At 45.3% G+C, this 20,969-nt stretch overlaps 1 protein-coding gene across 7 annotated transcripts in view; it reads right to left on the bottom strand.

Moving 5' to 3' along the window:
* Positions 1–20,969, bottom strand: part of LOC122554105 (mucolipin-2-like) — a 94,944-nt gene that overhangs the window by 57,981 nt on the left and 15,994 nt on the right. For 2 of the 7 annotated variants that reach the window (XM_043698589.1, XM_043698590.1), the window contains exons 1-2: positions 11,038–11,183; positions 7,480–7,696 (exon numbers count right to left, since the gene is read on the bottom strand). In XM_043698589.1, coding sequence (XP_043554524.1) covers positions 7,480–7,683 — 204 coding nt within the window. In that variant the 5' untranslated portion in view covers positions 7,684–7,696; positions 11,038–11,183. The other 5 variants (XM_043698586.1, XM_043698584.1, XM_043698588.1 and 2 more) reach the window with 5 other exon arrangements.

Here is a 20,969-nt window from a genome sequence, read left to right as displayed (position 1 = left end):
CCTCCCTGACCTATCACCTTCATCCCCTCCCCCACTCACCTATTGTACTCTATGCTACTTTCTCCCCACCCCCACCCTCCTCTAACATATCTCTCCACCCTTCAGGCACTCTGTCTGCATTCCTGATGAAGGGCTTTTGCCCCAAACGTTGATTTTACTGCTCCTCGAACTGCTGTGCTTTTCCAGCACCTCTAATCCAAAAATCTGGTTTCCAGCATCTGCAGTCATTGTTTTTACTTAGTTAGGTATTACCCAACTGGGTAATCAGTTCAAGAACCGAAAGAACTACTGATACCAGAAATCATAAACAAAAATGATTTGTTTATTGCTGGAAAATCTCAGCAGGTCTGGCAACATCTGTGCAGAAAAATCAGAGTTTGTGGTCCAGTGACCGGAGTCCACTTCTGAGGAAGGGTGATTGAATCTGAAACGTTAACTCAGACTTCTCTCCACAGGTGCCGCCAGACCAGCTGAGATTTTCCAGCAATTTCTGTTTCTGTTGAGGGTAATGAGTGTTTTTGCTTTCTAATTGGTGTAGGAAGTCAGCATGCCATAAGACATTGGCTGACCAATGTTTGCAGCTCGGGTAAGTCATGTGACAAAACCTCCATCAATAGATTCCGTTGCAGCTGCGAACACTAATTCTGTTTTGGAGAACAGTTTCTACCTCCAGCACAGAGCAGGAAATGACAAACAAAGATGTTAAAAAATCAGTTAATCTGTTGCTGATAAAGCACTGGGTTAGGATTTTCCACAGCATCACGACCTATTTCATATTGTTTCAAACAATAGAACCGAAACGTTAACTCTGCTTTCTCTCCACAGATGCTGCCAGACCTGCTGAGTTTCTCCAGCAATTTCTGTTTTTGTTTCACGTTATTTCAAGTTTGGCACAATCTGTCAATGCCCCTCTCTTGGTTATGACTGGGGTGGACAGAGTTAAAAATCACACAACACCAGATTATAGTCGAGAGCGTGGTGCAGGAAAAGCACAGCAGGTCAGGCAGCATCCGAGGAGCAGGAGAATCGACATTTCGGGCATAAGCCATTCCTGATGAAGGGCTTATGCCCGAAATGTCGATTCTCCTGCTCCTCAGATGTTACCAGTGGCTGCGCTTTTCCAGCACCACACTCTCAACTTTGATCTCCAGCACCTGCAGTCCTCACTTTCTCCTAACAACAGGTTATAGTCCAACAGGTTTATTTGAAAGTGCAAGCCTTCAGAGTGCTGCTCCTTCATCAGGTAGCTCATGGGGCTGTCCTATGATCCTGCTCCACTAGCTACCTGACAAAGGAGCAGCACTCCAAAAGCTTGTACTTGCAAATAAACCCGTTGGACTATAACCTCCTCCTGGCTGGCACTGCCCCTGTTTTTCCAGGGGCTGAATTATCAAATCCCGAGATTGGCAGGAGTCTAGAACCAGCAAGGACTTGACGAGGCAAGTGACAGTAGCATGGCCCAAAGACCTGTTCTCTCATTTGACAGGGACAACTGGCAGGGGTTTAACCTGAGGGTCACCATGCCTCAGGCGAGCAGAGAGATTGAGAAAGGACAGTCTTGTATGGTAACCTTTGCTAGTGTGGGGAATGAACCCATGCTGTAGGCATCACTCTGCATCACAGACCAACCATCCAACCAACTGAGCTAAACCAACCCCAATGAGGCAAATAATATGGATGCTGGAAATGGGAAGTTAATTAAAGGCAGGGAAGAGATGGGATTGGGTGAGAAACATGGGTTTTTTATGTTCAAGGCAGACTGAGACAGATTCTTCTTCAGCAAGGGTTACAAGGCAGGGACATGAAGGTTACTGTCAATGAGGAACGGGCAATAAATGTTAGCCCAGCCAGTAACACCCACATCCCATTGGAATGAATAAAACATAAATCAAACCAGCCGTGATCCTATCACATGGCTGTTCTTTGTATGTTAATTCAATTTAAACCAAGACAACTTATTTTTATTATTATAGATAATATAGTTCGTTCTATTATAACGCACGTTTTATTAATGCCAATTCCTGTTCCGGATTGACAAATTGGGGACACTATCTAAAGTGCAAACTTTTAAAACGTGTGGTGGCTATAACGCGATTACATTGCCAACACTTTAAGCGCGGTTTCTAAAGCACAATTTTTCTATAATGCAGGGTTGCACAAGAATACAACCACCACATTATAGAAGAAATGTCTGTATGTGTCAACATAATGACAGAAACAGTAGCTGATGCCTATCATTATCAGAACTGAAGAACAGAGAGTATAGTAGATAGTACAGACTTATTTTTTTTGTTGCTAAAGGCAGGTGCTGACCACAAGATGGATTTTAATATTATTAAAGGGTAACTTTGGACAAAGTATTGCCACTTCTGGATGAAAGAGGAACAAACTACCATAAAGTTAAAACCACAGCAATTCAGAAAAATACTATCTTTACTCGGAGAGTGGGGAGAATGTGGAACTCACAACCACAGCAGGCAGTTGAGGTAAATAACAGAAACGTATTTAAGTTACACACAAGGCAGAGAGAAATAGAAAGCTCTGACAGCAGGCTGAGGTGACAATAGTTGGTTTTTGGCCTATAAATTCTCTCTGAAAGATAACGGCATAATCTATGCATTGTTCATTCTGCCTGTTTTTCTCAGTGGGCTCAGTCTCAGTTTCAGCGATCTTTTCATTCTGTTGCTTCCTGTGCTGTGTCAAAGGTCATCTCCAGATTACGGAGTTGGTGAAGGAATCAGGTGGCAGTGAAAAAGAGAATGGTGGAGGGAGTGAGTAGGGTAGGGACAGGGACGAGGGTGCAGAGAGAGAGAGAGAGACAGACAGATGGACAGACGGACAGAGAGAGAGAGAAACATAAAGTGAAAGACAAAGAGAGAAACAGAGAGACACAGGGTCAGGGAGAGACTGGGGAAGGGACAAGGCTGAGACAACTGGTTAATGAAGAAAATGTAACTGAGACATTTTCAAATAAAGGCAACATCCTGCAGATGCAAGGAATCTGAAACAAACACAGAATGCTGGAGAAACTCAGCATGTCTGGCAGCAACAGTGGAGAGAGAAACAGAATTAATGTTTCTCGCCAGTATGACCCATATTCAGAATTGAAAGGGGCTGGCAAATGGTCAGGTTAAAGGTGTACATAGAGGGGGAGCAGAGTGGATCTATTCCAATGGTGCTCTCTACCACATGACTCTGCATTCAAAGCATCATCCTCCACTCTTTTCATCACCTCCAGCATCTTCCCCTCCCCTCTGCTGTCAGCCTTCTGCAGGGATCAGTCCCTCTGTGACACACTGGCCCACTCCTCCATCAGTCCTAACACTTCCTCACCTCCCCCACAGCGCCTTCCCCCAGATTCGCAGAAGGTATAAAACCCTCCTGTACATCTGCTCCCTCCCTCACAGCCCAAACACCCCGTTTCCAGGTGAAGCCGTGTTTCAGCAGATGGGGAAGCTGGTAAACTGTTGAGCCATTTTCTCAGGATAGAAGTCTACAGTCCTATCCTGGCCTGAACTAGCCCGACTCCAATCCCACAGCATCACAGTCCACTCCTTAATGAAACAAAAGAACATAATAAACAGGCCGTTCAGCCCTTCAAGGCCGTTCTGCCATCCAATAAGTTCACAATTCACCTTCCACCTCAAGTCCACCTATCGGCATTATTCCCACATCCCTTGCTTCCCTTTTGCCCTCAGTACTCTGTCAACTTCTGTCTCAAATATTCTTAATCCACAACCTTCCTGAGGGAATTTTTTTTAAAAATTCGTTCACGGGATGTGGGCATCACTGACTGGACCAGCATTTATTGAGTGAAGAGTCAACCACATTGCTGTGGGTTTGGAGTCACATGTAGGCCAGACCAGGTAAAGATGGCAGTTTCCTAAAGGAAATTAGTGAACGGGATAGATTTGCCCAACAATTGGTGATGGTTTCATGGTCATCATTAGATTCTTTGTTTCAGATTTTGTTTAATCAAATTTAAGTTGCACTCGGGATTTGAACCCAGGTCCCCAGAACATTACCTAGGTCTCTGGATTAACAGTCCTGTGATAACATCATTAAGCCATCTCCTTCTCGAATTTCTCTTCACTTCCTCCCATAGGTGTCTGATTATTCTCAAACAGTGACCCTATAGTCCTGATTCCCCAGTTGGTAAAAATGTCCTCTCTCTATTATAGTCATGATTCGGAGATGCCGGTGTTGGACTGGGGTGTACAAAGTTAAAAATCACACAACACCAGGTTATAGTCCAACAGGTTTAATTGGAAGCACTAGCTTTCGGAGCGACGCTCCTTCATCAGGTGATTGTCATCAGGTGATTGACAATCACCTGATGAAGGAGCGTCGCTCCGAAAGCTAGTGCTTCCAATTAAACCTGTTGGACTATAACCTGGTGTTGTGTGATTTTTAACTCTCTCTATTGCACTCTGATCATCCTGTCAACCGCTTCTAAGAATTATGGGATTCAATTGCATTATCCCGCATTCTTCTAACTTCCAGGAAATGCAGACCACACAATCCCTCCTCAGGGCATTTCCCTTATTGCTGAACCTGCAGTCCACGCCTTTAAGAAAATTCTCCTCGTTAAGGTAAGGAGACCAGAACCGTATACACTCAGCTACATAGCCCTCACTACTGGATAAGGGAATGGCTGTGAAAGAGTTAATATTGAACTAATCTCAACCAATCTGACAATATTGCACAGTCTTTGGATGGACAAAGCCAGAGGCCACAAGACTCCAGGCTACAATCCAACAGGTTTATTTGAAATCACATGCTTTTGGAGCACTGTTCCTTTGTCAGGCAAAGTGTCCCTTCAGCTTGTGATTTCAAATAAACCTGTTGGACTATAGCCTGGTGTTATGTGGCCTCTGACTTTGTCTGTCCCAGTCCAACACTGGCACCTCCACATCTTTGGATGGCGACAGTTCAGTCGCGAGTACACAAAAGGAGCAGATATCTTCTGTCCAACCTCAGTCATCCACAGTGAATATGTCTGAGCAGAAATGTGAACTGTGACTGTTGCTTTAATACAACAAGCCACCTTGTTAACTGAGATAAGTGATGAAGGAGGATTGATGGCAGAGCCCCTTGCCTGGTACCACCAATGGGCAGTGGTGGCAAAAACAATGACGGCAGATGCTGGAAACCAGATTCTGGATTAATGGTGCTGGAAGAGCACAGCAGTTCAGGCAGCTTCCGAGGAGCAGTAAAATCGACGTTTCGGGCAAAACCCACTCCCACCACTGTCCTGTACAATTGGAGTTAACATTTCTCACTCTTGCACTCCAATTCCTTTGCATCAAAAATTAAAACACCATAACTTCCCTCTGAAGGGGCAAAATAAGACTCAGTCCCATCAAACCACTTCAATTCAGTTGCTCAAGATGGCAAGTGACCACCACCGCCTCCAGGGGTAACTAGAGAGGGGCAAGAAATGCCAGTCTTGCTAACAATGCCACTTTTATTAAAATAGAAATTGGCATCCTTTGTCTTTGGCATTGGGTCTCCAAGTCATCTAATTCCCACACTCCTCTTTCGCCTTTATCAAAATAATAAAACTCCTTTCAATTCTGAAGAAGTCATATCAGACTCGAAACATTAACTCTGCTTCTCTGTCTACAGATGCTACCAGATCTGCTGAGTTTCTCCAGCACATCCGGCTTTATTAATTCCCCACTTACCTGGATGGGGGCAGCTCCAACAACACTCAAGAAGCTTGACACCATCCAGGATAAAGCAGCCCCCACTTGATTGACACCACATCCACAAGCATCTACTCCCTCCACCACCAATACTCAGCAGCTATGTGTACTATCTACAAGATGCACAGTGGAAATTCACCAACGATCAGATTGGATTAGATTAGATTACTTACAGTGTGGAAACAGGCCCTTCGGCCCAACAAGTCCACACCAACCCACCGAAGCGCAACCCACCCAGACCCATTCCCCTACATTTACCTATTCACCTAACACTACAGGCAATTTACCATGGCCAATTCACCTAACCTGCACATCTTTGGATTGTGGGAGGAAACCGGAGCACCTGGAGGAAACCCACGCAGACACGGGGAGAATGTGCAAACTCCACACAGAGAGTCGCCAGAGGCGGGAATTGAACCCGGGCCTCTGGCGCTGTGAGGCAGCAGTGCTAACCACTGTGCCATTGTGCCGCCCACCAAAAGCACATTCCAAAGCCACGACCACTTCCCTCTATAAGGACAAGGGCAACAGATATGGGGACACCACCCCCTGCAAGTTCCCCTCCAAGCCACTGGCATCACTGGCATTTATTGCCCGTCCGCAGTTGCCCCTTGAGAAGGTGGGGGTGAACTACTTTCTTGAACCACTGCAGTCCATGTGTTTTAGGTAGACCCAAATCGCCCTTGGGGGAGAGGGGTTGGAATTCTAGGATATTGACCCAGTGACACTGAAGGAACAGCCATATGTTCCCAAGTCAAGATGATGAGTATTCCAATACACTCCTGACTTGTGCCTCACAGATAGTGGACAGGCTTTGGGGAGGTCAGGAGAGGAGTTCCCAGCCTCTGACCTGCTCTTGTAGCCACTTTATTTCTCTGCTTCTGCTAACGGTAATCCCAAGGCTAATCATTATGACAGAATTCAGAGATGGTGACATCATTGGATGTCAAGGGGCAGTGGTTTGATTGTCTCTTATTGGAAATGGTTTAAATGTGGCGCAAACGTTATTCACCATTTGTCAGCCCAAGCTTGGGTATTGTCCGAGTCTTGTTGCATTTGAACATGGACTGCTTCCCTGTGCTCATTCCACTCTGGAGGGGGCTTCGTATGAGAACAGATATACAATGGCTGCAATACAGAATCACTCTCCCTCAACACTGCCTCCTAAAGCCAGGCATCTGAAATACAACTTGGAGGAGTTCCAAATTAATGAGGAAAGGGGATTCTTGAAGGTGGGGAGGGGGAGGGGAAGTAGTCGAATAGGCAGGCGATTCCCATAGATAAACGGTCAACACTATCTCAACAACTGAAAATACAACCCTTCAGCTCAAAAAATCTGGTTTTCTCAACATCATGGGTGCTTATATGACAGCATGCTCACCTTTAAAGAGCATACTGTTGTATTTAAGTGTCATACTAGGGACCTCAGTTAAATGGTCTAAGCTGAAAGAGTGCCACAGTGTTGTATTAAGTGTGCATAAAATACTGCCTGACAACACTTTTGAAGAAAATCAGGAGAATTATCTTGGGTGCCCTAGACAATGCAAGTTCTAACCAGGATCATGAAAACTGCTTATTAGCACACGCCAGTTTGTGGGATCTTGCTGTGCATAAAGCAGCTGCTATGTTTCCTATACCGCGTCATTGATTGTATAGCACTCTCCGGCACAGCCCAAGATTAAGGGAGGTGCTACAGAAATGCAGTGGTCTTCCTTTTTACTTTGTACCCAGGTAGGCGTTTGTTATTTATGTCACCTGCAGTTTTTGTTACCTGTGTCGTCACCATGACAATTTTCAAAATCTGCAAGCACAGCTTCCAAGGAAGTTGCCGCCTGGCTCTGTATTTTTCACACGGACTCATGAAGAAATATTTGAGATCCTCCCTCAGCTGGCTCTCTTCATCTGCCACATCCACCCCGGGGAATCGGGTGAATAAATCCGATGCTTGGTTCAGGTGGAAGTTATTCGCTGACATACCTGATGGTCTCCTGCGAAGAACGTTAACTCTTTAGCTCACAGCAACACAGGAACAAAAGGTGGCCAATCGACCCTTTGAGCTTGACCCAAACAGACCATAAGACATCGGAGCAGCAGTAGGCCAATCAGCCCATCAAGTCTGCACTGCCATTCAATGAGATCATGACTGGTCTGACAATTCTCAACTCCACTTTCCTGCCTTTACCCCAAACCCAATGAGTGGGAAGGCAACGACCTTGTGGTATCATCACTGGACTGTTAATCCGGAGTCCCAGGTAAGGTTCCGGGAACCTAGGTTCGAACCCTGCCATGGTGGATTTGGAATTCAATTAAAATCCGGAATTAGAAGACTGATGATGACCAGTAAAACCCTATCTGATTCACTAATGCCCTTTAGGGGAGGAATCTGCCATCCTTATGTGGACTGGCCTACACGTGACTCCAAACCCACAGTGATGTGGTTGACTATTGCCCACTGGGCAATAAAAATTGGCCTAGCCAGCAACACCTACAGCCCTCAAGTGAAAGAAACTTCCCTCGCTGATTAGACATTTGCCTGATATTCAATGATTGCCTGAGTCCAAACCCCTCCAACCCACCTGGGTTCCTTAGCCTTGTGTAGTACAGCGCAGAAGGAATCTATCGATCACAGGTTTTATCACCAGCTATTTGTAGTTGAGATTTCCACTCTTCCACCATCCTTTGTGCACAGACATTTTTTTTTCCAGACGTCTCTCCTGAATGTTAAAATCAGAAACAGTCCACTCTGTTCACTTACTCTATACTCCTCCCATCTCAGTTTCAAAGTGTTTGAAAATAAGGAAGAAATACTTATGACTCCCTCCCGTGCTGCCCAGGACTAGCATTCTCAATGGTCACGTGATTTTATTCTCTGGAACATTGCAAAATGGTGACTGCAATAATCTGCAGGATATCATGACTCATCAACTTACATCTCCTAAACATCAGTGCAAAAAGCACAGCCTGCATCAGAATTATGACTGATCTTATAGGGATCCCTCTCAAGTGTGGATTTTCACTTCTGCTTTCCATCAAAAGTCTCCAAAGCCCACTGCCTAATGGTTTCTCTTGGAGTTTTATGTCGTCCCCTAATGGGATGAGAAATGGAATATATTCACCGCTCCAAAGCAAAGGAACATAGGAGGAAGAGTAGGCCATTCAGCCCCTCAAGCCTGTTCACCATTCAATGAGACCATGGCTGATCTGTGGACTAACTCCATATACCTGACTTGGCCCATATCCCTTTATCGCATTCCTTAACAAAAATGGTCTCTCTCAGATTTAAAACTGACAACTGATCCAGCATCCACTGCTGTTTGTGGAATAGCATTTGAAACAACCCCCACACTGTGTGTAGAAGTGCTTCCTTATATCTCTCCTGAACACTCTGGCCCTAATTCTCAGACTATGCCCCTAATTCTAGAATCCCTAACCAGTGGGAATAGTTTATCTTTATCAACCCTTTTTTTCTCCCGATTAATGTCTTAAAGACTTTGATCAAATCACCCTTTAACCATCTAAATTTGATAGAAAACAGCCTAATTTGTGTAAACTCTCCCCATAACCTAACCCCTGAAGTCCAGGTATCATTTTTGTAAGCAAGATACCTGTTAAAACACAAACTCTGGCCATTACTTCATTCAAGGGCAGAACAGACTCAGTGGTTGTTTTCCTACATAATTCAGAACTAAACAAAAATTAACAAGCATTTGGACGAGTACTTAAAATATCAGGCCATAGCAGACAATAGACCAGGTGCAGGAAAATAAGATTAATTTACAGCCACACAGAACAGAAACGGATGTTTTGGTCCAACCAGTCCATGCCGAACATAATCGCATCAAAAGTAATCCCATCTGCCTTCCTGGGTGGTCAGCAGAGACATGGTGGGCCGAAGGGCCTGTTTCTATGCTGTATGACTTTCTATGACTCTCTTATAATTACAATGTTTGTAATTTCTATATATTCCAAACACAACATACACATGCCCATCTGAAATGGTGACTTGATTAGATTAGATTAGATTACTTACATGTGGAAACAGGCCCTTCGGCCCAACAAGTCCACACTGACCCGCCGAAGCGTAACCCACCCATACCCCTACATGTACCCCTTACCTAACACTACGGGCAATTTAGCATGGCCAACTCACCTGACCTGCACATCTTTGGACTGTGGGAGGAAACCGGAGCACCCGGAGGAAACCCACGCAGACACGGGGAGAAAGTGCAAACTCCACATAGTCAGTCGCCTGAGGCGGGAATTGAACCCGGGTCTCTGGCGCTGTGAGGCAGCAGTGCTAACTACTGTGCCACCGTGCCGCCCACTTGCTTCAGCTCCACAATTTTGCTTTGTGAAGGAAAACCTGTATTTCAGACATTGCTTTTCCCAGGCTTGGTCTTTTAATGTTGTTTAAGACAGAGGTTTCTAGATACTGTTGCCATCAACTAATGTGGGGATGGTGCAGGAAAAGACTGAGATCCAACATCGGTCATGATCTTCCCAATTACCAACCCACCTCAACTCATTAAAAAACTTCTCTCTCCATGTGGCAAAGCCTATACAAGAACTAGCAAAGCTGATACAGGGATTGGACCTAAAGACTGTTATCGTTCTATACCATGCTCAAGGTATCTGAGAAACTGAGCCAACTGCAGGCTTTATTGTCATGCAAGTATCGCTGATAAGGACAATGGTTATTGTCCATCTCTAACTCACCTTGAAGGGAGTGTCTGATTCCAAGCATTTCAGAGGGCAGCTACATTTCCTGCGGGTCTAAGTCACATGGCAGCCAGACCAAGTAAAGATGACAGATTTCCTTCCCTAAAGGGGACCTGATGACTGAGATTTGATTTGTATTTCATTTTGTTTGTTGATAAACTAATTCACTTATTTATTCACTGAATTTAAATTCCCCAGCTGGGATTTGAGAACACATACCCAGAGATTTAACTCTGGATTACCAGTTCTGTGACGTTGCAAACAATCCACCCGACTCCCCTCTAAATGTTATCGAAGAAATCCCAAAATCCACAAACTAAACAAAAATTAAATCTTAAGGGGAGCTGTTGGGTAGAGACCAGGTAGCAGCTGTACCAATGACAGTAGCTTTAATCCTTTAACAACAATCAGGAGGATCTGAGCTCATTTACCTGGACTCTTCAGCCTGGGTACCGGGAGCAAGCGTCACCCAGACTCTAACTAACAGGAAATATTGCGAAAGGAGCTTAGCAGCATCTGTGGAGAGACAGTCAGAGAGAGAGGGGGGAGGCTCACGGTTCAGGACGCGACTATTGACCCCGGTGCGGGGAGCGATCTGGGTTGTTATTACCTTCTCTTACCCTCCTGCACAGAGTCACATCAAAGCGGTTCTGAGTGAAGGTGCTCCATTTTCTCCCCTTGGGGGGGTGGATGCAGTTTCTCAAGGGCAATCTCTCCCGGTGTCTCAGGGAAGGTAGAAGACGGAGAATAAGCTCTCTCTCTCTCCCGGGACAGCAGAGGAAGCCGGTCCCGAGACTGGGCGGGGGCTCAGCTGGGACACTCCTGTGTGTTTGCTGATAGCAATCAGTCCCTCCCTTCCCTCGGGCTGGCTGCAGGACACCTTCCAAAAATAATGTGGAATCCATCCGTGTAAGTAACCTGCCTCCAATACCTGGTGCTATACCTGCTCAGGTCCTGAGGACACCTTTTAATGTCACTGTCTGCCTGTAGGTCAGTATCCTTGTGTGTCAGTATCCTTGTGTGTTTATTTTTATTCATTCGTGGGATGTGGGTCTAACTGGCTAGGTCAGCATTTACTACCCATGTCTAATTGCCCAGAGGGCAGTTAAGAGTCAACCCCATTACTGTGGGTCTGGAGTCACATGTAGACCAGACCAGGTCAGGATGGCAGTTTCCTTCCCTAAAGGACCTTAGTGACCCAGATGGGATTTTCCTACAATTGACAATGGATTCATGGTCATCACCATTAAGCCCATAGTTCCGGATCTTTTTAAAAATTGAATTTGAATTCCACCATCTGTGGGTTTGAACCCAGGCCCCCAGAACATTAGCTGAGTTTCTGGATTAACATTCCAGTGATAACACTCCCAAGTCATTCTCTTCCCCTAAATGTCAGTTTTGTGTATCATAATCTTCCAGGAGAAAGTGGGGACTGCAGATGCTGGAGATCAGAGCTGAAAACGTGTTGCTGGAAAAACACAGCAGGTCAGGCAGCATCCAAGGAGCAGGAGAATCGACATTTCGGGCATGAGCCCTTCTTCAGGAATGAGGAAAGTGTGTCCAGCAGGCTAAGATAAAAGGTAGGGAGGAGGGACGTCTGCGTGTGTGAGTCTGCGCGTGTGTGAGAGTCTGCGTGTGTGAGTCTGCGTCTGCTTTGTGTGTGTCTGCATTTGCCTCATAAAGTCCTGTTGTGAACGTGTGAAACAGAGTGACCAATAGCTGTTTTGAAGGTAAACGCTTGAGGAGGAAGTCGAAACCAGGGAAACTTCTTTTAAATTCTTGAATCTTCTCCCCCTGAGGGTTGTGGATGTTTGAATTTAAACCTGGGGCTGATAGATTTCTGGCCCTTCAGGCCATGAGGTACAGGAGGTATTTGTGGGCAAAGTGGAGTTGCAGCCTGTAATCAGACATGATCATACTGGACTCCGTGTGGGGGAAACTAACACAGTATCGCTTTTGAAATGAAGGTACCGGTCATATTGAGTCCTGTTTTGAGCTATGGAGAAAGTGAGGACTGCAGTTGCTCGATATCAGTGTCAAAAAGTGAGGAAAAGCACCGGTCGTCAGGCAGCATCCGAGGAACATGAGAGTCAACATTTCGAGATTCCTGATGAAGAGCTTATGCTCACAATGTCATCTCTCCTGCTTCTCGGATGCTGTCTGATAGTCTGTGCTTCTCCAGCACCACGTTTTTCAATTCTGTTCTGAGGTATACAATTGAACAGATAAGGTCCTGAGGGTACTTGACCGGGTGGATGTGGAAAGGATGTTACCTGTTGTGGGACAGTCTAGTACGAGGAGTCAGGGTTTGAAAATAAGGGGCTGTCTGTTTAAGACAGATGAGGAAACTTTTTTTTTCTCTCAGGATTGTGAGTCTTTGGAGAATTCCTTTTCTGAAAAGGCAGTGAACGCAGAATCTTTAAATATTTTTAAGGCAGAGGGAGATAGAATCTTGATTTGATATAGTCTTGTCACATGTACCTAGGTACAGTGAAAAGATTTGTGTGCAGTTCAGGCAGGTCATACTGTACAAAAATCATAGGGTGACTAAACAGAGCGAGGGATACAATGTTACAGCTACAAAGAAGATGCACAAAAAGTAACATCGACATTAGATTTGAAATTTGAGCAGTCCATTCAGAAATCTAATAAGAGGTGGGGAAGCCGTTCTTGAACCTGTTGGTACCTGTGTTTAAGATTTTGTATGTTCTGCCTGAAGGAAGGGGTTGGAAGAGATTATAACCGGGGTGGGAGGGATCTTTGTTGGCTGCCATCTGTCTGATGGAGGCAGTGAGAAGTGCAGATGGTGTCTATGGGTAGGAGGTTGATTTGCATGGTGGACTGGGCTGCATTCACAACTCTTATAATTTCATATGGTCCCGGGCAGAACAGTTGCCATACCAACCTGTGATGCACCCAGACATTATGCTTTCTATGGTGCATCTGTAAAAGTTGGTGAAGGTCCTTACAGACATGCCAAATTTCCTGAGCTGCCTGAGGAAGAAGAAGTGTTGTGCCTTCTTGACCGTTGCATCAGCATGGGTGGCCAGGACAGATCATTGGTGATCGTCACTCCTAGGAACTTGACGCTGTCGACCGTCTCCACCTCACTGATGTAGATTAAGGCATGTCCTCCACTTTGCTTCCTGAGGTGAATGACTAGCTCTTTCATTTTGTCGATTTTCAGGGAGAGATTGTTACCTTTTACACCATGCCACCAAGCACTCTGTTTCCTATATACTGTTGCATCGTTGTTTGATGTCTGACCTACAATGGGGTGTTTGGTCAGCAAACTTGTAGATGACATTCAGATGAAATTAGGCTACACGGTTGTGAGTGTGCAGGGAGGACACTAAGGGTCGGAGTGCGCAGCCTAGTGGGGTGCTGGTGTTGAGGATTATCATGTAGGAGGTGCTGTTGTCTATCTTCACGATTGCGGTCTGTGGGTCAGGAAGTTGCAGAGAGACAGGTCACAGGGTTTGGAGATTAGCTTGGCTGGGATTATAGTTTCAAAGATGGTGCTGTAGTCAATAAATAGAAGATTCTTGATGACCAAGGAGATTAAAGATTGCTGCATATTCTTGATAATGTAAATTTGAGATTAAATTCTGATCAGCCATGATTGTATTGAATGGCAGAACAGGCTAGAAGGGCCGAGTGGTCTACTCTTGTTCCATGTTTATATGGAGCAATAACAATGACCCTTGGTTACATAAATAAAATTGGAAGTGCTTCTTTTAAGAGGTCACCAGAATATGATGGTCCAAACAAACCAGAGAGATACCAACACTGAAAGCAAAGAATGCATTCCCAACTAAATCATTACAAGCATGTGACTGAAGAGCAGAGATACGCCATTCTGGATAGCACTTTGGCTCAGTGGTTAGCACTGTTGCCTCACAGCGCCAAGGACCTGGGTTTGATTCCAGCCTCAGGCAACTGTCTGTATGAAATTTGTACATTCTCCTGTGTCTGTATGAATTTCCTCTGTGTGCTGCAGTTTCTTCCCTCCCCCCTCCCCCCCCACACAATCCGCACAAAAGAGATGTACCACACAAAAACAGTCCCTTTGGTCCAACTCGTCCATACTGACCAGATATCCCAAATTAACCTAGTCCCATTTGTCAGCATTTGGCCCAAATCCACCTAAATTCATATACTCATGTCTTTGAAATGTTGTAGTTGTACTAGCCTTCATGTGCAGGCTGGATGGATTAGCCATGGTATTTTGCCCCATAGTGTCCATGGATGTGCAAGTTGGGTGGATTAGCTATGATAAATTGACCCATATCGTCCAGGGATGTGCAGGCTGGGTGGATTAGCCATGGGGAAATGCAGGGTTATGAGGATAAAGCAGGGGGCTGGGTTTGGGTGGTATGCACTACAGAGTGTCAATACAGATCTGAAGGGCCAAGTGGAGAGATTTCTAAGCCCTCGAGATTGCCCCTTGATTCATTAAGACTGAGATTGATCTGGTTGTGACTTTAACTCCCCATTCCTGGCCACCCCATCATTTTGACTCTCTCATTGGCCATGAGTCTGTCCACCTGTGCCTTCAAAATATTCAGCAACTCCTGCTTCCACTTAGAAGTCATAGAGATATACAGCACAGAAACAGACCCTTCAGTCCAACTCATCCATGCTGACCAGATATCGTAACCTAACCTCGTCCCATTTGCCAGCACTTGACCCATACCCCTCTAAAGCCTTTCTATCCAGCACCATTGTGATGCCTTTTAAAATGCTGTAATTGTACAAGTCTCCACCACTTCCTCTGGCAGCTCATTCCATACACGTATCACCCTCTGCATGAAAAGATTGCCCCTTAGCTCCCTTTTATATCTTTCCCTCAGACCCTGAACCGATGCCTTCTAGTTCTGGACTCCCCCACCCCAGGGAAGAGACATTGTCTATATACCCTAGCCATACCTCCCATGGATTTTCTCTTAAACAAAATGACTGGAGAGATTTATAAAATCAAGTCAACACAGACTTTTGGAGTCTTCAACATTCCGTTATTTTAATGGGTGTCAAATTGGAAGTTGTCATGTCTTGTTTACTATGGGGCAGGATTTGTACTTTGGTATACTGCTCACTATTTACAGGAGCCCCACTAACTATACATCCACATTGGGCAAAGGATGGTAACCACTTAACATCAGAGATAACCACAACATGTGTTGACCAGTTGGGTCTAGAAAAAAGCTGAATGTGCAGTCACATAAATTAGAGTCATCGAGATGTACAGCACGGAAACAGACCCTTCGGTCCAAATCATCCATGCCAACCAGATATCCTAAATTAATCTAGTTGCATTTGCCAGCACTTGGCCCGTATCTCTCTAATACTTCCTATTCATCCAGATGCCTTTTGAATATTATAATTGTACCAGCCTCCTCCACTTCCTCTGGCAGCTTATTCCCATGCACGTACACCCTCTGCATGAAAAAGTTGCCCCTTAGGTCTCTTTAATATCTTTCCCCTCTCACCCTAAACCCATGCCCTCTCGTTTCTACTCCCCCACCCCAGGGAAAAGACCTTGTCTATTTATCCTATCCATGCCCCTCATTATTTTATAAACCTTGATAAGGTCACCCCTCAGTCTCCGACACTCCAGGGAAAACAGCCCCAGCCTGTTCAACCTCTCCCTATAGCTCAAACTCTCTAACCCTGGAAAGCGTCCTTGTAAATCTTTCTGAACCCTTTCAAGTTTCACAATATCCTTCTGATAGGAAGGAGACCAGAATTGCACACAATATTCCAAAAGTTCTCCAGAGGGGAGAGTTCCCCAGACTCATTCTGTTGGACAAACGAAAGTCTGCCCTCTCTTTGGTTAAAAATAAAGGAACAAAGTTCTGGATCAGTGGTGCTGGAAGAGCACAGCAATTCAGGCAGCATCCGAGGACAGGCAAAATTGACGTTTCGGGCAAAAGCCCTTCATCAGGGGGCTTTTGCCCGAAACGTCGATTTTGCCTGTCCTCGGATGCTGCCTGAATTGCTGTGCTCTTCCAGCACCACTGATCCAGAATCTGGTTTCCAGCATCTGCAGTCATTGTTTTTACCTAAAGGAACAAAGTGTCTACTCGGTCAGCAACATTAGGGCCCCATGAGATCCATCATGAGCTAAGTTCTTGTCAGCTTCTGGTTTGAATCAAAGGAAAAGCTATGGCACAGAAGGACACCATTTAGCGCAGCATGCCTGCGGCAGCTGAGTAATCTGGAAGGCCATTCTCGTCCCACATTCCAAAACCTGGTCCATTCCCTCGCCAATTTGAATAATTTTCACAATACTATTTCCCTGGAGATTTTAATTGTTTTGAAAATATCTCGCTCTTTCAACTCAGGATTCACAATTTCACAGAACAATCCAACATTTTCTGACACTGATGTCTGCCAACGTACAGACAGGTGAGTCGGATCCTTCAGACACCTTTGTATTTGCAAAGTTTCCGAATAAACACGGCAAGGAAAGGTCGATTCCAGTAGGAGGGGAGTTAGAAAAGTGGGAATTCCTCTGTTTTTACACAACCATTGACACACAGGAAGACTAGATTGGACAAGCACAGCAGGTCAGGCAGTATCCGAGGAGCAGGAGATCAATGTTTCAGGCCGGATGAAGGGCTCCGACCTGAAACACCGATTTTCCTGCTCCTCGGATGCTGTCTGACCTGCTGTGCTTTTCCAGTAACAAACACTCAATTCTGATCTCCAGCAACTGCAGACCTCACTTTCTCCGACTGGATTGGACACTCAGGCTTGCCAATCCTTCAGGATCAAACTGCAGTCTCCAGGAATTGAAAATTAATTCCCTCTCACTGCTTCACACAAACCCAGGAGAAAAATCAAACAAGAACAAAAATTGCTGGAGAAACCCAGCGAGTCTGACAACCGTTTCTCTCCACAGAGACTAACGTTCTGAGACTTGTGACCCCTCTTCAGAACTGGTTGTAGTGAGGAAAAGGTTAGAATGTATGCTAAAGAAGGGGTGGGAGAGGGGAAAGGGGTGAACAAAAGGTGGAGATGGAGCCCAGAGAGAGGGAAACAGTTGGGCAGACCGAGGAATGGGTAAAGGTCAGCCTGGGAGAATGAGTAGCTGCTGCTGGGAACCATTAATGTTTAACAATGGGTTATTTATGGTAGCAGTCCATTTGATGACAGGGCCTGATATGTGCGGGTTGGGGTAAGGACATGGGAAAAGGTGTTCAGGCCCTAAAATTATTGAATTCGATATGGAGTCCAGAAGGATAGAGGGTCATTAAGCAACCGCATGGTAAGGTGCCAGGGGTGATGTGGGGAGATATTTGGAGTGGAGGAGGAGGAGTGGACCTGGAGGGAATGGTCTCTGCAGAAGGGTGACAAGGGAGGGGAGGGGAATGTGTGTCTGGTGGTGGCATCTCACTGGAGGTGACAGAAATGGCAGCTTATGATCCTTTACACATGGATGCTGATGGGATGGTAGGTGAGGACAAGGGAGACCCTATCACTCCTGTGGGAGGGAAGGGAGGGGGTGAGGGCTGAAGTGTGCGGGATGGGATGAAGGCTGAAGTTTGGGAGCTGGGTTGTACATGGCTGAGGAGATAGTGAGGACTGCAGATGCTGGCAAGTCAGAGTCGATAAAGTGCAGAGCTGGAAAAAGCACAGTAGGGCAGGCAGCATCAGAGGAGCCGGAGAGTCGATGTTTCAGGCAGGACCCTTCACCAAAACTGGCAGAGACCCTGTCAACCCACGGTCCTGGGGAACCCTCGGTTGAGGAAGAAGGTGGACATTTCCAAGGCTCCCTTATCAAAGTTGGCGTCATCACAACAAATGCAAAGGAGATGGAAAAACTGTCAGAATGGAATGGCACTTTTACAGGAAGCAGGGTGTGAGGATGTATAGTCCAGGTCACTGTGGAAGTCGGTGGGTTTATAGTGGATATTGGTGGCCAGCCTATCCTCAGTAATAGGTCAGGCAGCATCCAAGGAACAGGAGAATTGACGTTTTGGGCATAAGCCCTTCTTCAGGAATGAGGATTCCTCATTCCTGAAGAAGGGCTTATGCCTGAAACGTCGATTCTCCTGTTCCTTGGTTGCTGCCTGACCTGCTGCGCTTTTCCAGCAACACATTTTCAGCTCTGATCTCCAGCATCTGCAGTCCACACTTTCTCCTCCGTAATAGAAAAAATACTATTTCTCAGACCTTTAAGTAAAGGAGTTGCGACGTCATGTTGAGATTCTACAGGACATTGGTGCAGCCTCTTCTGGAGTAGTGTCCAGTTCTGGCCACCTGTTATAGGAAGGATATTATTAAGCTGGAGAGATTTATCAGGACGTTGCTGGGTATGGAAGGTTTGAGTTTTTAAGAAAGGCTGGATAGGCTGGGACTTTTTTCACTGGAGTGTAGGAGCTTGAGAGGTGACCTTAGATTAGATTACTTAGAGTGTGGAAACAGGCCCTTCGGCCCAACAAATCCACACTGACCCTCTGAAGAGCAACCCACCCAGACCCAATCCCCTACATTTACCCCTTCACCTAACGCTACAGGCAATTTAGCATGGCCGATTCACCTGACCTACACATCTTTGGACTGTGGGAGGAAACCAGAGAAATCCCACGCAGACACAGGGAGAATGTGCAAACACCACACAGATAGTCGCCCGAGGCGAGAATTGAACCTGGGGCGCTGTGAGGCAGCAGTGCTAACCACTGTGCCACCGTACCGCCCATGGAAGCTTAAACCAGGGGCTCATGTGAGAGGAGAAATTTAAAAAAGACATTGAGTAAAACACTTGCCCCAGAGTGGTTTGCATGTGGAATCAACTTCCTGAGGGAGTGGTAGATGCGGACACAGTTACAACATTTAAAAGACATTTAGATAAATACATGAACAGGAAAGGTTTGGAGGGATATGGACTAGGAGCAGGCAGATGGGGCTAATTTAGTTTGGGAACATGGTCAGCGTAGACTGGTTGGACTGAAGGGTCTGTTTCTGTGCTGTACGACTCTATGGGACCGTGTGCTGGAAATCTGAAACAATCTTGGAGAAACTCAGCAGATCTGGCGACTTCTTCGGAGAGGGAAACAGTGTTTCAAGTGGGACATGACTCTTGTTCAGAAATGAAAATTTTTGGAGGAGGAGAAAGAGGAACAGACGGTATTGAGGCCAAGAGCAAAAGACAGAGAGGATGTTAATGGTGGTGAAAGAAAAGTAGAGCTATAACAGTGTGTAAATTACAGTGTGAATGAGGGCAATGGCCCTCTACTAAGGGCAAAGTAAACAAGACACAACAAAGACAAGGTTGTGGGGTGGGGCAGGGGCAGGGAGAGAATGTGAGAAAAATGGACAATAACCAAAATTCAATCTGTTTCTGAAATTGTGGAATTCAGTGTTGATTCCTGGAGGATGTAAAGTACCTAAACAGAAAATGAAGTGTTGTTTCTCAGCTTGCGTTGTTCTTCCTTGGAAGGTTGTAGCAGACCCAGGACAGAAATGTTAACACAATATTAAGGTGGGTTTACTGAAATGGCCACCAACTGGAAGGTCATTCCTACAGCCAGGACCGATGTTTTCTGCAAAGCAGTTACTCAGCCTGTGTTTGGTCTCACCAGTGTACAGGAAACCATAAACCATAATTAAAAAACTGAAAGAATTGTGAATGCTGGAAATCAGAAACAAAAGCAGAAATTGCTGGAAAAACTCAGTGGACCTGGCAGCATCCGTGAAGAGAAATCAAAGTTAAAATTTCGGATCCAGTTCTTTCACCACTATTAACAAGTTCTGAAGAAGGATCTCTGGACCCGAAACATTAACTCTGATTTCTCTTCACAGATGCTGCCAATTCTGCTGAGCTTCTCCAGCAATTTCTGCTTTTGTTTCTGATTTCCAGCATCCATAGTTTTTTTTTTATTTATGGTTTCCTATACACTGGTGAGACCAAGAAATCCCAGCAATTTCTGATTTGATATGGGAAACCTTCTTGTGAGCAGTAGAAAAACAAGTTAAATGCTGCTTCACCTGGTAGGTGTGTTTGGGTCATTAGTCAGTGAGGAAGGACGAGGTGAATGGGTAAGTGTTGCACCTTGATTTATTAACCAACCTATAAATTAATACATTTATTAATTTGATTTAAAAGCAACCATCTGCCTTAATAGGATTCGAACTTATCCCAACTCAGCCACTTCCCTGAGCATCTGCTGGTAATCTCTAGTATCCCCAGTCAGTGATGATCTTATGGAATGATGGAGCCAGTTGAATGGTTGACTCCTGCTCCTACTTCTTATGTTCCTATGACATTACAATACCTACAGTATACGACACAAATACAGATCATACTGATATCTGCCTGTGTTTACTTTTTATTCATTCACAGTATGTAAGCATTACTGGCTGGGCCAACATTTATTGCTCATCCCTATTTGGTGAGAGGGTTAACCGTATTGCTATTGGTCTGGAGTCACATTTAGGTCAGACTGGGTAAGGACTGCCTAAAGGACATCACTGAATCTGATGGGCTTATAGTCACCACTAATACTCTAGTTTTTTATTCCAGATTTTATTGAAGTC

Source organism: Chiloscyllium plagiosum, chromosome 11 (genome assembly GCF_004010195.1).
Source record: "Chiloscyllium plagiosum isolate BGI_BamShark_2017 chromosome 11, ASM401019v2, whole genome shotgun sequence".
Taxonomy (NCBI): Eukaryota; Metazoa; Chordata; class Chondrichthyes; order Orectolobiformes; family Hemiscylliidae; genus Chiloscyllium; species Chiloscyllium plagiosum.
The sequence above is the reverse complement of the archived record's forward strand: the minus strand, read 5'-3'. Positions and strand labels throughout refer to the sequence as shown.